Source organism: Ochotona curzoniae, unplaced genomic scaffold (genome assembly GCF_017591425.1).
Source record: "Ochotona curzoniae isolate NIBS_2020 unplaced genomic scaffold, NIBS_Ocur_1.0 scaffold_4937, whole genome shotgun sequence".
Lineage (NCBI taxonomy): Eukaryota > Metazoa > Chordata > Mammalia > Lagomorpha > Ochotonidae > Ochotona > Ochotona curzoniae.
Window position 1 is genome coordinate 2,298,871 of NW_024467126.1, and position 13,609 is coordinate 2,312,479.

A 13,609-nucleotide genomic window follows, 5' to 3' on the forward strand; every position below is an offset into this window, starting at 1 on the left:
CCCAGCAGGGCGGCATCGCCTCCGTGCAACTGGTGCCCACAACACGCTTGGCGGAGGAAAGCTTCGCCTGCGGAACTCTGTGCTCGCTCGCCGTGCCCGATTCCGGGCTAGATTGTGTGTTGCCCACGGCGACAGAGGCGGGGCCGGTTGCCTTGACGACGCCTGCGAAGATGGCGGCTGCAGCGGCCACTGCTTCCTCGGATTCCGAAGGCGGCCGAGGGGAAAGGTGAAAGCCGGGGCATGAAGGGCCTCCTTTCCCACCGGGTCACCGATGACGCTGGGCTAGACTGAGCATCCAAGGCTCGGGGCACAGCTGACGGAGCTGGATCCAGGCTGTGTCCTCCCCAGCACCCCACGCTCCCCCAGCTCCGCGTCTTCCTTTTTCTCTCCGCCAACTCGCTCCCCATGTCTTTTTGCGCCAGCTCTGAGGCCAGTTCCAAATGGTTGGATGCGCACTACGACCCTGTGGCCAACATCCACACCTTCTCCGCCTGTCTGGGTGAGTCGTGGGGTGCTGAGGGGCTGGAGCTGGGGGATGCTAGGGAGCCCCTGGAGGGTTAGGGGGCTGTTAATGGATGGCCCGTTGGTGTTTTCCAGCGCTGGCAGACCTACACGGGGACGGAGAGTACAAAGTAAGTGAATTTAGCGTCCCCACCCCACCCCACCCCACCCACCCTGACACTATTTGGCGGTGAGGGTAGTGGGTCCCCAAAAGTGAGATTCCGTGGTGGCTCCACAGCCGCTCAGGGCAATCTGGAGCCACCAGGTAATGGGGTGCTAGTATGCTGGGTGTTCATTGCTTGGGAAACTGCTAAACAGAGCCTGTTACTTTGGTTCCCAGGACATGGTCCCTGGGCAAAGGCAGGTGTCGGAATCCCGAGGGAAGGTGGAAGGGGAGGAGAGAGCTTGAGAGTTATCAGGTTGACTGTCAGCAGAGAAGCAAAGATGTGAAGGTGTGGAAATGGAGCCTGCTTATGTGAGCCACTCCACAGGACCGAATATCTTCTCACTAGCGTGCCCTGGATTCTGCCAGTCCCTGTCCCCTGTTCTTCACCCTAACAGTTGGGAGCTAGGGGATCAACTTTCCCTAAGGCAGCTTAGCTTGTCAGCAGGACGGCCAGGGTTTCTGCTGGGACGGAAGCAGACGGACTTGAGAAGCAGTAGAGCCCAGGGAAAGGTCAGGGAGGTCTCTGGCAGCTGAGCCCCGGATGAGCTGCTCCCTCTCTACAGCTGGTGGTCGGGGACCTTGGCCCCGGGGCACAGCAGCCCCGCCTGAAGGTGCTCAAGGGGCCAGCCGTGCTGACCGAGAGCCCACTGCCTGCCCTGCCGGTTGCCGCTGCCGCCTTCCTCATGGAGCAGCATGAGCCCCGGATGCCAGCCCTCGCTCTTGCTTCCGGCCCTTGTGTCTATGTGTATAAGAACCTCAGACCCTACTTCAAGTTCAGCCTGCCTCTGTTGCCGGTCAATGCCTTGGAGCAAGACCTTTGGAATCAAGTCAAAGAGGTGAGTGCCTGGGGGGGTCTGGGTCCCAGAGACACTCAGGGAGGGGGCAGGGCCCCCAGGTGGGCTGCTTTTGGGGCATTCATCACTGATGGGCAGTAGCAGTGGGGCACCTCCGGGCTGGGCGCCATGCTTGACCCCAAGGAATGGCTCCTCATGGGGTACCCAGCCAGGCTCCCAGAAGCCCCCTGCACTTGCTGGCCCACCCGTGAGAAGCTAGTGGTAGGGGAGGACTGGTAAGGGTGTAGGCAAGGTGCCAGGAGAGCCATTCTCACAGAGGGTGGTGTACACGTGCGTGCCTCCAGTCTGGATTCCTGGAGACACAGGGGTGCGTGCCCTGCCTGGCCCCAGCACTCACAGGCTCCCCTTCCTTCCCTGGGCTGTCACAGGACCAGATTGACCCCTTAACCCTGAAGGAGATGCTGGAGGGCATCCGGTGAGAACCTGCCCATCCACCCCATCCCCTCCCCGACTGCCCAGGCCCCTGCCCGCCCCCTGAACCTGCCGGGTCGGCCACTGTCCTTGCAGGGAGAAAGCGGAAGTGCCTCTGTCTGTGCAGTCTCTCAGGTGAGGGCCCTGGGGGCTGGCGCAGCACGCCAGGGTGGGAGGGAGGAGGACTGCCAGCCCAGGGCAGCAGCAGCCTGTTCTCCGGGTGCCCAGGTTCCTGCAGCTGGAGCTGAGTGAGATGGACGCCTTCGTGAGCCGCCACAAGTCCAACTCCATCAAGCGGCAGGTGAGAGCTGCTTGCGCGTGGATTGCCCTGTGTGAAAGTGACTTGCTTTACAGATATGGAACATCCGTGGTGGTTTCATAGCCAGCCCAGTCCTGAACTTCCCTCTCTTTGAAGGTGAATGAAAGGCCTTGTTACAGAGAACTGGGGAAGTCAAGAGGAAGGATTGTAATTTCACTACCCAGAGTTCTCGTTCTCACTGTTCAGCACTTGTTCTTTCTTTTTCTTTTAATTTTTATTGGGAAGGCAGGGCCACTGGGATTAGAACCGGTGTGCATATGGGATCCCAGCACATACAAAGTGACAACTCCAGCCCCTAGGCCACCACATCAGGCCCACACGTCTCCTTTCTAATCTGCTTTCTATCCTACTTCTCTTAGGGGTGGACTTTTAATATTTTGAGTGTGAGTCTTTAACAACTTTTATTAGCTCCCTTCATTATTTTAATGATTGGTTCTGTCACTCACAGTTTACGTAAGCATTCACATCAGGTCACCAGATGATTAGTGGTAATCCCTTCCTGTTTTTCTGGGCTATAAGGTCAGTCACATTATCGATGATCCCTGCATTAATGAGTTCTAGAGGCTTCTAGCCAGGATTATTGTCTCTTAGTTCAAGAGCTGTTCTGCAATTTATTTATTGGATTTTTATTTGAAAGGTGGAATGACAGAGGGAGAAACACAAAGAGAGAAATCTTCTATTCCCTGGTTCATTTTCCAGGTGGCTGTAACAGCCAGGGCTGAGCCAGGTCAAACCCAGGAGCCTGGAGCTGCGTCCAGGTCTCCCATGTGAGCGGCAGGGGCCCGAGCACTGGGCCGTCTTTTGTAGGATCAAGGAGTAAAGCAATTACTGCTTAGAAGACGCAGCTTGGAGGAGACTAGCACGGCTGCACAGTGCGTTAAGCTGCTCCCTGCAGTGCTGGTGGCCCACGTGGATGTGGGTTCATGTCCTAACTGCTCCACTTCCATACCAGCTCCCTTCCTGGGAAAACAGTGGAAGATGGCCCAAGTCTGCACCATGCGAGAGATCCGAAAGAAGCTCCTGGGTCCTGAATTCAGCCTGGCCATTTGAGGAGTGAGCTAGTAGATGGAGGAGCCTTTCTCTCTCTCTCCTGTCTCTCCCTCTCTCTGCAACCCTGGCTTTTGAATAAATAATGAATCTTCAGAGAGAGACGCTGTGTGGGAGCTGGTCACCGTCCCCAGCTGTGTGTTCTGGCTGCAGGAACAACCGTGCTGTCCGCATTTCTGTCACTTCTTTCACTCGGCCTTGGGATGATTCCCCTTGCTTGAACAGATCTTTAATGTATTTATTTGAAAAGCACCCACCTTCTGGTTTCTTCCCTGAGTGCCTGCCACAGCTATACCTGGCCCGGGCAGAGCCAGGAGCCTGGAGCTCCATCTGGGTCTCCCACACGGAGGCAGGGACCCAGCCACTTGAGCCGGGCATGTGCAGGGACTTGGATCAGAAGCAGAGCAGCCACGACCTGACTCTGGGGTGCTGGCCTCCCAGGCGGCCGCTCAGCCTGGTGCCTCGCGCAGCCCGAGATGGCTTCCTTTCATCTTAACAATGGTCACTCAGTGTGCAGCTTTGCCATATAAGTCAGGCTCAGCCCATTCCTGCGGGAGAGCATCCAGACAGGGGAGCGTCCCTCTCCTTTTGCTTTCCCTCTGGTCCCCCCGTAGAGTGTACATTCCCACGGTGGAGGTCAGAGAGGCACCAAGCACTGTGGGGACAGTAAACACAGCCAGGTGAGCCCCTGTCCAGCAGTGGCCAGCACCTGCGCGTTGGGGCCGGGTGTGCCGTGCGTGAGCGTGCCTTCGGGAATGTGTCTTCACCAGCTCTCTGTTACTTTTTTTTTTTATTTTTTTATTGGAAAGGCGGATATACAGAGAGGAGAGACAGAGAGGAAGATCTTCCGTCCAATGATTCACTCCCTAAGTGAGCGCAATGGCCGATACTATGCCGATCCGAAGCCAGGAGCCTCTTCCGGGTCTCCCACGCGGGTGCAGGGTCCCAAAGCTTTGGGCCGTCCTCGACTGCTTTCCCGGGCCACAGGCAGGGAGCTGGAAAGGAAGTGGGGCTGGCGGGATTAGAACTGGTGCCCATATGGGATCCTGGGCGTGCAAGGCGAGGACCTTAACCACTTGCGCCACCGCGCCGGGCCCATGCTCTCTGTTACTTTAACAAAGGAAAAATACCTAAGAAGTGTCACTGGGGAAGGCAGGGCCATATCAGTTTATGGTTGGGAAACTCATGGTCTAGCCCCATTCCCCAATTTGTTGTGTCTTCTGAAGTATGTGGTTTTTTTTTTTTTCTTAAGATTTTATTTTTATTTGGAAGTCAGTTATACAGAGAGGAAGCAAGACAGAGAGGAAGATCTTCCATCTGTTGGCTCACTCCCCAAGTGACCACAATAGCCAAAGCTGCACCAAACTGAAGCCAGGAGCCCGGAGCCTCTTCTGGGTCTCCCACATGGGTGCAGGGTCCTAAGGCTTGGGCCGTCCTCGACTGCTTTCCCAGGCTACAATCAGGAAGCTGGATTGGAAGTGGATTCGAAGCCGGGATTAGAATCAATGCCCATAGGGGGTCCCGGGGAGTGGACTTTAACCACTGAGCTACTGTGCTAGGCCCATGTGTGGTGTGTTTGTAATGGCTGTGTGTTGCCAACCCCTGCAGTCCCACTGTGAGGAATTTGGGTCCGTGTCCACACTTTGGCACATGAAGTATCCATCATCTCCTGCACTTCCTCTTCCTCCTGCTCTGCCCCTCCTCTCATCTGTAGCATCTGGGAACGTGGTGGGAGGGGGCTGCTGTGTATGTTGGTTCTCTGGGTGACCCCGGGTCCTCCTGCAGACGGTCATCACAGCCATGACCACCTTGAAGAAGAACCTGGCTGATGAAGACGCTGTGTCCTGCCTGGTGCTGGGCACGGAGAACAGGGAGCTGCTGGTGCTCGACTCCGAGGCCTTCACTATCTTGTCCAAGGTCAGTGTGGACTCCGGCTGTGGGCCCAGGCTGCAGTCCTCCCCCGTTAGAGCCTGGTGCAGGGAGAGAGAATTCGGCCTTAGATAAGCGTAAAGAGAAAGGTGTGTACTGGGGACAGCCCAGTGACGCGCTCGTCCTCCACCTGTGGAGCCCGCAGCCCAGGGAGCACTGGTTTGTGCTCCAGCTGCTCCGCTTCCCATCCAGCTTCCTGCTCGTGGCCTGGGAAAGCAGTGGAGGACGGCCAAAATCCAAAGAAAGAAAATAAATTAAAAAAAAAAATGTACCCACAAGTCCCAGCACCCACGGTTTCTGCTGCCGAAGTGCCAGGCGCTTCCCTGTGGAACATCGAATGTTCATCTCCCCAGAAACAGCCTCGCATCACTCCTCTTTCCATTCTTTTGTTTTAAGAATTATTTTTACTGAAAAGACAGATTTTACAGAGAGGAGAGACAGAAAGATCCTCCATCAGCTGGCTCACTCCCCAAGTGGCCATAACAGCTGTAGCTGAGCCAATCCAAACCTAGGAGCCAGGAGCTTCTTCCAGGTCTCCCACACGGGTGCAGGGTCCCAAGGCTTTGGGCTGTCCTGGACTGCTCTCCGAGGTCACAAGCAGGGTGCTGGATGGGAAGTGGAGCAGATGGGACTCAAACTTGTGCGCAAATGGGATGCTGGCGCCACAAGTGGAGGATTAGTTTGCTGTGTCACCACACTGGCCCCACTTTTTCCATTTCTATAAAGCCATATGAGTCTTTTCAAAGGCGACGCGACATCCCTGATGGAGATGCGCTGTCATATGTTTCTTTGTCACCTGTCTTTGCGTGTGAAGCTTTCGGTTTCTGGTGAGAGACACCACCACAGTAGACCAGCGTGCTGTGCTCTCAGCACGCATGTCTGTGCGTTCTCAGGGTGCATCCAGAAAGTCTGAACTGGAACGGGCAGGTGCGAGGGGGGAGCCGGCTCAGAGCAGCTGCTTTGGGTTGGCCAAGCCAGGGACAGAGGGACGGGAGCGTGCTAGCCTCTCCCTCACAGATGAGTCTCCCTGGGGTGCCTGTCTTCCTGGAGGCCTCAGGCCAGTTTGATGTGGACTTCCGCCTGGCTGCTGCGTGCCGCAATGGGAACATCTACGTCCTGAGAAGGTAGCCCCCTGCCCTGGTCTTCGAAGCCCAAGGGAGATCTTAGACACCTGGGCGCTTGCAGGGTGGGTGCGGGGTCTGGGGACCCGTGAGCTGGAGGCAGGGCCAGGAGCAAGTGTGCAGGGTGATACGTGAGTGGCACAGAGAGGGGAGGAGAAAGAAGCCTCCTGTGTTTCCTGTGTCACCTTCTAGAGTGCATTACACTCCCTTAGGCATCAGTTTTGCATAGGAACCCCCAAGTGTCTGCTATGTACCAGGCCCTAGGTTAGTCCTTGTATTTGTTGGGAATGTATTTGCTGATCAGTGTGCCAACAAACACAGTCCCTTCCCTCACGGGGAAGACAGCTGTTGAAGCTGACAGACCATGGTGTCACTGCAAGTCGGATGAGTATGGGGCAGGGACGCCCAGAGTCTATGTGGAACAGACAGCAGGGTGGAGGCTCAGTCCGTGCTCTGTGGAGCCCACTTGAGAAGGAACCTGTTGTTCAGAACGCTGGGGCCGACCGAGCTGGGAGAGACCCTGATAGGTGTTCCTTAGGCTGGGTGGCCAAGGAGGCAGGTGAGGGCCAGGACCAGCTCACGCAGGACCTGGCAGGACTCAGTAGAGGTTCTGGATTCCGTCAGAAGTGCTGCCGGAAGTCATGCCAGGGTTTTCATCAGAAGAGATGCTAAAACAAAGACACTGCTGGGTGGGTGCTCGGGGACCCATGGGAGGCTCTCAGGGTCACCAGGTTGGGAATGGGTTGGCCTGGGCAGCGGAGTTTCATGGGCTGCTGTCTGTGGGTGGGAGGCAGGAGTTATTCCCACATCCTGGACAAGGCAAAACTGAGGTGGAGAGACCCTGAACAGACAGATGCGTTACACAGGGTACCCCTTTTTGCTTCTCAGGAATGAGCTCGCCACTGGCGCTGGTGGGCGAGGTCTCAGGGAAGCTCTCAGAGCACCATCCAAGGCTGGGTTGTCACAGACCCTCCCATGCGGACAGCAGGGGACGCACACCTGTTAGTCACACTCTGCGGAGTGGGCCAGTGGGAGCCTTCTGGGTCAGTCCTGCAGGGCTTAGCCAGGGGTCGAGGAGGGAGGAGGGTACCTTCCAGCCTGGGCAGGTGTTCCATGCTCCCACAGAGACTCCAAGCTGCCCAGGTACTGCATTGAACTGAACGCCCAGCCCGTGGGCCTTGTGCGGGTCCACAAGGTCTTCGTGGCAGGCACCACCCAAGACAGCCTGAACGGCTTCACCCACAAGGTATGTCTCCTGGCCAGCGCCAGCATCTTCCCTGGCCCCCACTGTCCCCAGCCGCCCCTTCCCTTGGCGCCACCAGCCACCCCTTCCTTCCACATTCGCAGCCCTGAAACCACTCTCCACCACCACCCCAAGATACCAACTGTTCCCCACCAGGGTAAGCGACTGTGGACTGTGCAGATGCCTGCAACCATCCTGACCATGAACCTGCTGGAGCAGCGTTCCCGAGGCCTGCAGGCTGTCATGGCCGGGCTGGCCAACGGTGAGGTCCGCATCTACCGGGACAAGGCCCTGCTCAACATCATCCGAGCCCCGGTGAGCCCCTCCTCCCGCACCTGCCACTGGCTCCTCCCCCGGGGCCGTCCTGGCTGCTGCTTCTGACCCAAAAGTGGTACCAGGAACCTCGTACATGCCAGTCAGTGCGTGGGACAGGGGTCGGAGTGACTCCGGCCTTGTGTTCAAGGTGCATGTTCGCACATTGGAATACGAAGCAGATGGAGGCCAAGCAGGGTGACGGAGGGACCTGGGGAGTGAGAGGGCAGAGACCTGGAGCGAGAGCATGTGACCGCCGAGCTGGGCAGCGCATTCCAGGCCAGGGGCAGCGTGAGGCTTCATGATGAGGAATCCTGGAAGTTTGTCAGTGCAGTCACAGCCAGCAGCATTTAAAGAAAATCAGAGAAATGGCATTGCATGTGTGCATGCACTGTCGCAGGGAAACGACACCTTTTAAAAGCAGCTGTATGAAGTAAGTGAAGAGAAGAGAGACAAAAAAGATGGGTGGGATGAGCTGCGGAGCGCCTCAAAGGCCTTGGGGAGGAGGGTAGGAACTGTCACTCTGTTGTGTTCTTAGAATAAACGTGGAGATCCTTCTAAAAGTCCCTGGCAAATGGACTGCAGGGCTAAGCTCAGGGGCACGCGTTTGGCACGGCAGGGAAGCTGTGCTTGGAATCCCTGGAGTGCCTGGTTCAGGTCCTGGCTCTGCTGACTTTCGGTTCCTGCTGCTGCGTGTCCCCTGGGAGGCAGCCCCAGCCACCCACGGGGGAGAACTGGCTGGAACTTTTGACTTCAGCCAGCCCTTTGTGTTACAGGGATTTGAAGACTGGCTTAGTGATAGGAAATGCCCTTCTCTCTCAATTCTATCTCCAAAAATATATTTATTATTTTGATCCAAAATAATTTTCAGGTACATATGTATGTGTGGAGGCTTTTCAAAACATTCTTGGAAAAAATATATATATAGTAATTGGAAAGGCAAAATTACAGAGAGCGAGGGGGGAGACGTCTTCCATTTGTTGGTTCACTCCTCAAACAGCTGCGATAATGAGCTGAGCCTGCCAGGAGCCAAGGGCTTCCGGGTCTCCCCCATGGGTGCAGGGGCCTAAGCACTTTGAGCCATCATTTGCTGCTTTGCTGGGTGCGTTAGCAGAGAGTTGGATTAGAAGGGAGCAGTCGGGACTCAAACCACTATCCACATAGAATGCCAGCACCACGAGTGATAGTTTTACCCGCTATGCCACAGTGCCAGCCCCCAACCAACTTGTTTTTTTTTTAAAATTATGCTTCTAGAAACTTTTGGAAGTGAACCTGAGAGCTAGCATGGTGGGGGGACAGCTTGGGAGGAAAGATCCAGAATAGAAAGATTGTTCTGTGAAACCCTATGGGAGTCCAGCCTGAGTGAGGGCCCGCCAAGCTGGTTTATCCTGCACTTGTGGCTGTGGCCGTGAGGTGGGAGGGGAGAGGAAGCGCCCAGCCGAGCCTCCTACCCTCCTTGATCTCCTACTTGTGGGTCCCTGCCCTCACGCCCACCCCGCTTTCCTCTGCAAGATAACATCCCAACTAAACTCGGCCATCTCCTCGTAGGACGCAGTGACCAGTCTCTGCTTTGGCCGCTACGGGCGGGAAGACAACACTCTCATCATGACTACTCGAGGTGACAGGGCATCGGGCTGGGCAGGGGCACTGTGGCTGGTGTGGCAGGGAGGCGGGGAAAGGGGTGGCCAAGAAGCAGGGGAAGACCTAGGAATGGAGAGCGAGGCCAGTCCAGCTGGCCCACCTCAGCAGGTGGGTATCAACGCCTAGCGTCCCCGGCTCTACTGTGATGCCTGGAACATCCCAGCACGCCACAAATAAACACTAAACCGATGGAAGAATGGCCGTTAGGAGACCGTGAGCACACACTTCCGCGCAGACGCAGTCTCCTCAGGCAGACAGGCATGCATAGAAGCGGCTGTGGATGAGTCAGTGGGGAAGAGATGGGATGGGGGGCAGAACTGGGCAGGAGGAATCTGTGACCACCCGTCCCTCCCTAGGTGGTGGCCTGCTGATCAAGATCCTAAAGCGAACGGCGGTGTTTGGGGAGGGGGCCGGTGAGCTGGGCCCCCCACCAGCCCAAGCCATGAAGCTCAGCGTACCCCGCAAGACCCGACTCTATGTGGATCAGACACTGCGAGAGCGCGAGGCTGGCACTGGTGAGACCTGGCCCCCGCCCCACTCCTTCCTGCCACCTCCTCCCCTGCCCTGGGTGGTACGAGGTAGGTTGGTGCCCACAGGTGCCCTGAGCTGTGAGAGACCTTGGCCCAGCAGGCAGGCCCCATGCCCAGGATGGGCACCTGCAGCCTTGACTCTGGCTCAGGGTGAGGGGCTGGGTAAGGAATGAGTTAGAATACAGACAGCTGTCACTTCCAGTTCTGATCAAAGGGCTCCTTCATTCAGAGTGCCCGTGATGAGGCAGGCGTGGCTGCCTTGCTCAGGCCACTCCCTACCCTTGACGTCGGGGAGGTCCCCAGCCCAGCCCAGGCACCAAGGACTTGGGAGTGAGGCAGCCCCTGGCCTCCACTGCTTCCTGCTGTTCCTCTCTGGGATGGTCACACCTGGGACAGGAGCTGGATCACGCGGGGAAAGAAGGTGGTGGCTGAGAAGGGACCAAGGCCAAGCCCACAGCACCACCAGCTTTTAGAACAGAGGGAGCCAGTGAAGGAACCTCAGGTCTGTGAGCAGCAAGGTGCTGGGGGGAGGCAGGGGTGGGCCTGGTGTGTCCAGGGGCACCGCAGGCCCTGCTTCCGCGTTATCCTCTCTCTGTCCTGGATGCAGCCATGCTCCCGTGCCTGCCTCCCATCTCAGCCTTCATGTTCCCCTCCTCAGCCATGCATCGGGCCTTCCAGACTGACCTCTACCTGCTGCGCCTCCGGGCGGCCCGGGCCTACGTGCAAGCCCTTGAGTGCAGCCTCAGCCCCGTGTCCGCCACAGCCCGGGAGCCGCTCAAGCTGCTGGCTGTGGTGAGCACAGTGGTGGGGGGCATGGGCAGAGGAGGGCAGGGCCAGAGTGCAGGTGGGTGAGCTCCCCCAGCCATACCGCAGAGCCCCAAGGCCAGTGTCAAGTCCACGTAGCCCGAGCTGCCCTCTCCGATTCCCACAGACCGACTGACAGCTGTGCTCCTGCTCTCCGGGGCTGACCACTGAGACAGACACTCCAGTTCCCCCCTCCGTGCTGTGCCTCTGACAGGCCAGGCCTAGGGTCAGCAGCACAGTGGGATCTTCCTGGAGTGTTTATCCCAGAGCCTGCGGCAGGGGGCAATGCCTGCCCTGTGACCTCTGCCCTGGGCATCCTGAGCTGTGTGCAGGGGTGAGGGAGGAGGGTCAGGGACTCCTGCTCTCCTTCCCCATGTGACCCCTGGGTTGTTGCCGGCTCCAACTGGGTTGCTCGTTTCTCTTCAAGGAAGAAAGCAGTCACGGGCAACCCAGTGGTATGAGGAAGGAGGGTGCCAGTGGCCCAGGCTCCGGGAAGGGAGCACCAGGGCAACCCCCTGGGATGAGCAGGGTTGCAGGGCCTCTGCCGAGCCTCACCCCCTCTCCGCATGTGGGCACTTGGAGGGCCTGATGGATGCAGCATCTGGCCAGTTGGAGGGAGAGAGGCTGAGGGCCAGCCCAGGCCATGGTGCCCAAGGCCTTCTCCCCCTCCCCACCCCTGCACAGGTCCAGGGCCTGGGCCCCACCTTCAAGCTCACACTTCACCTGCAGAACACCTCAACCGCCCGGCCCATCCTGGGGCTGCTGCTCTGCTTCCTGTACAACGAGGTGCTCTACGCCCTGCCCCGGGCCTTCTTCAAGGTACTGGGGTTTCCTCGCTGGGAGGGGGAGCAGGGAAGGTCAGGCAGGGCCTTGGTTAGATGCCGGCCAGGCCCTTCAGGTCCTGGTGAGGGGGTGGGCGTGGCTGACAAGCTGCAGCACAGCTCCAGCTGCAGACCAGGCTGTGGCCCAGCAAGGCATCTCAACCGTTGAGCCAGCCTGGCTCTGGGGAGGAAGGGCTGGGTGATAGCCTGAGCCTAGATCCCACTTCCACCTCCCCAGAGGGGCCACCTCATGCCCTAGCAGCTCCAGCACAGGCCTGGGGATCCTGTTGCACGTACCCCAGAGGTCTGCCCAGAGAGAAGGGTGTGGGTTGACTGTTTCCATCCTGAGGCTGGCTGTGGATAAGGAAGAGAATGTTTCCTACATAGTCATGAGGGCTGGGAAGTCTAAGGGTGAGGACCATGCCCGGTGAGGGCTGCCTTGGCGGTGGGCACTGCAGAGTCATGAGGAGGCACAGGTGGCGAGGGGACCTGGGAGAGGTGCGATGCTCTTGTGATGACCAGCCCACTGCCTCGTTAGCCGTTATTGAGGACCAAACCCTGCCCAAGGTCCTGCCTACAGACACCGTTCGCATGCAGCCTGCGGGTTTGTACACATGTGTCATAGGGGACAGGCGTGGACAGCACAGTGGGCCCCAGATCCGGGAGACCAAAAGCAGAGAATGACTTGAACAGGAAATGAATAGCAAGGAATAGCGTGGACTTTACGGAGCCTGAGGCCTGGATTTGATCATGGACACACCCTAGGACCCTGGAGCCTTGATGTTCCCCTCCGCACACACATCTGTGGCCTGACCAGTCATCCCTGGGCACCACTGGGCCTGGGCAGTCTTCAAATGCTCTCCAGTGCCAAGCGCAGACAGGCTGGCTTTTGTCCCCAAATGCAGGTCCCCTTGCTGGTACCAGGGCTCAGCTACCCACTGGAGACCTTTGTGGAGAGCCTAAGCAGCAAGGGCGTCTCGGACATCATCAAAGTGAGAGGCCACTGGGCCACCTGGAGGGAGGATGGGAGGGACCCCACCCTGTAGTCTGGTTGTCGTCATGGGGACACACCGCCCACTGCCACTGATGTCTCCTCTGTAGGTGCTGGTGCTTCGAGAAGGCCAGAGTGCACCATTGCTAAGTGCCCACATCAACATGCCTGTGAGCGAGGGGCTGGCAGCCGCCTGAGCCCCACAAAATCCAAGCCTGCCACACTAGACCCCTCCTGTTGAGCCTGGCAGGGCTGGAGCCCCGGGCATACACCTCACTCAGCAGTGTGCTGGGGAGACAGCACCCCTTTCCACCGCCCTGACCACCGGCTGTGGCAGCCTGGGATCACCCAGGAGGCTGCATGCCCACCCAGGCTCTGTCCCCAAGAGCACCCACCAGCTGGCACCCTCCCAGCTTTACCAGGAACTGCTGCATCGAGGTTTGAAGGAGGAGCCAGGAGCAGTCACAGTGTGATGTGGGTGACCCAGCCCTTCTCACTTGCCACTCCCTTTGGGCCCAGCGAAGGCGGACCAGGGTCTGGCCTGGGGAGTCAGCTTTTCTCCAATAAGACCAAGTTCCCTTGTCACTGCCTGTGGTTCCGGGTTTCCAACTCAGCTCTGATCTCGCCAAGGAAGGGGCTGCTGCTCAGACCTTGAGAGCTCCATGGAAAAGGAGGGCAGGGTGTCTGCAGGATACTATGGTTGCTTCCTCCACCAGAGCTGCTGAAAGCCACAGGACAAGGTGCCCACACCCGGGGGGGGAGGGCCAACCCAGATGGGCAGCAGTAGGGCCAGGGGCACTCAGGAGGGGCACTTCTGGAGCCCAGGCAGGTGGCATATGGCACAGGAAGCCATGACTGCCCATGGAGATAACTTCTCTTCCCTGGGAGCCTAGATCAGTCCCCGGGTGGGAAGTTCACG

The 13,609-nt window shown here is 58.1% G+C and overlaps 1 protein-coding gene across 1 annotated transcript; it reads left to right on the plus strand.

Annotated features, from left to right (window-relative positions):
• The first annotated feature begins 162 nt into the window (after positions 1–162).
• Positions 163–12,927, plus strand: BBS1 (Bardet-Biedl syndrome 1). The gene is made up of 17 exons (XM_040970978.1): positions 163–226; positions 423–499; positions 598–632; positions 1,231–1,503; positions 1,890–1,936; positions 2,029–2,067; positions 2,161–2,233; positions 5,084–5,215; positions 6,245–6,351; positions 7,474–7,594; positions 7,748–7,906; positions 9,452–9,521; positions 9,901–10,059; positions 10,733–10,866; positions 11,563–11,697; positions 12,605–12,691; positions 12,801–12,927. The coding sequence occupies exons 1-17, from the start codon at positions 171–173 to the stop codon at positions 12,885–12,887; spliced, it is 1,791 nt and encodes a 596-aa protein (XP_040826912.1). The 5' UTR covers positions 163–170; the 3' UTR covers positions 12,888–12,927.
• Positions 12,928–13,609: the final 682 nt, after the last annotated feature.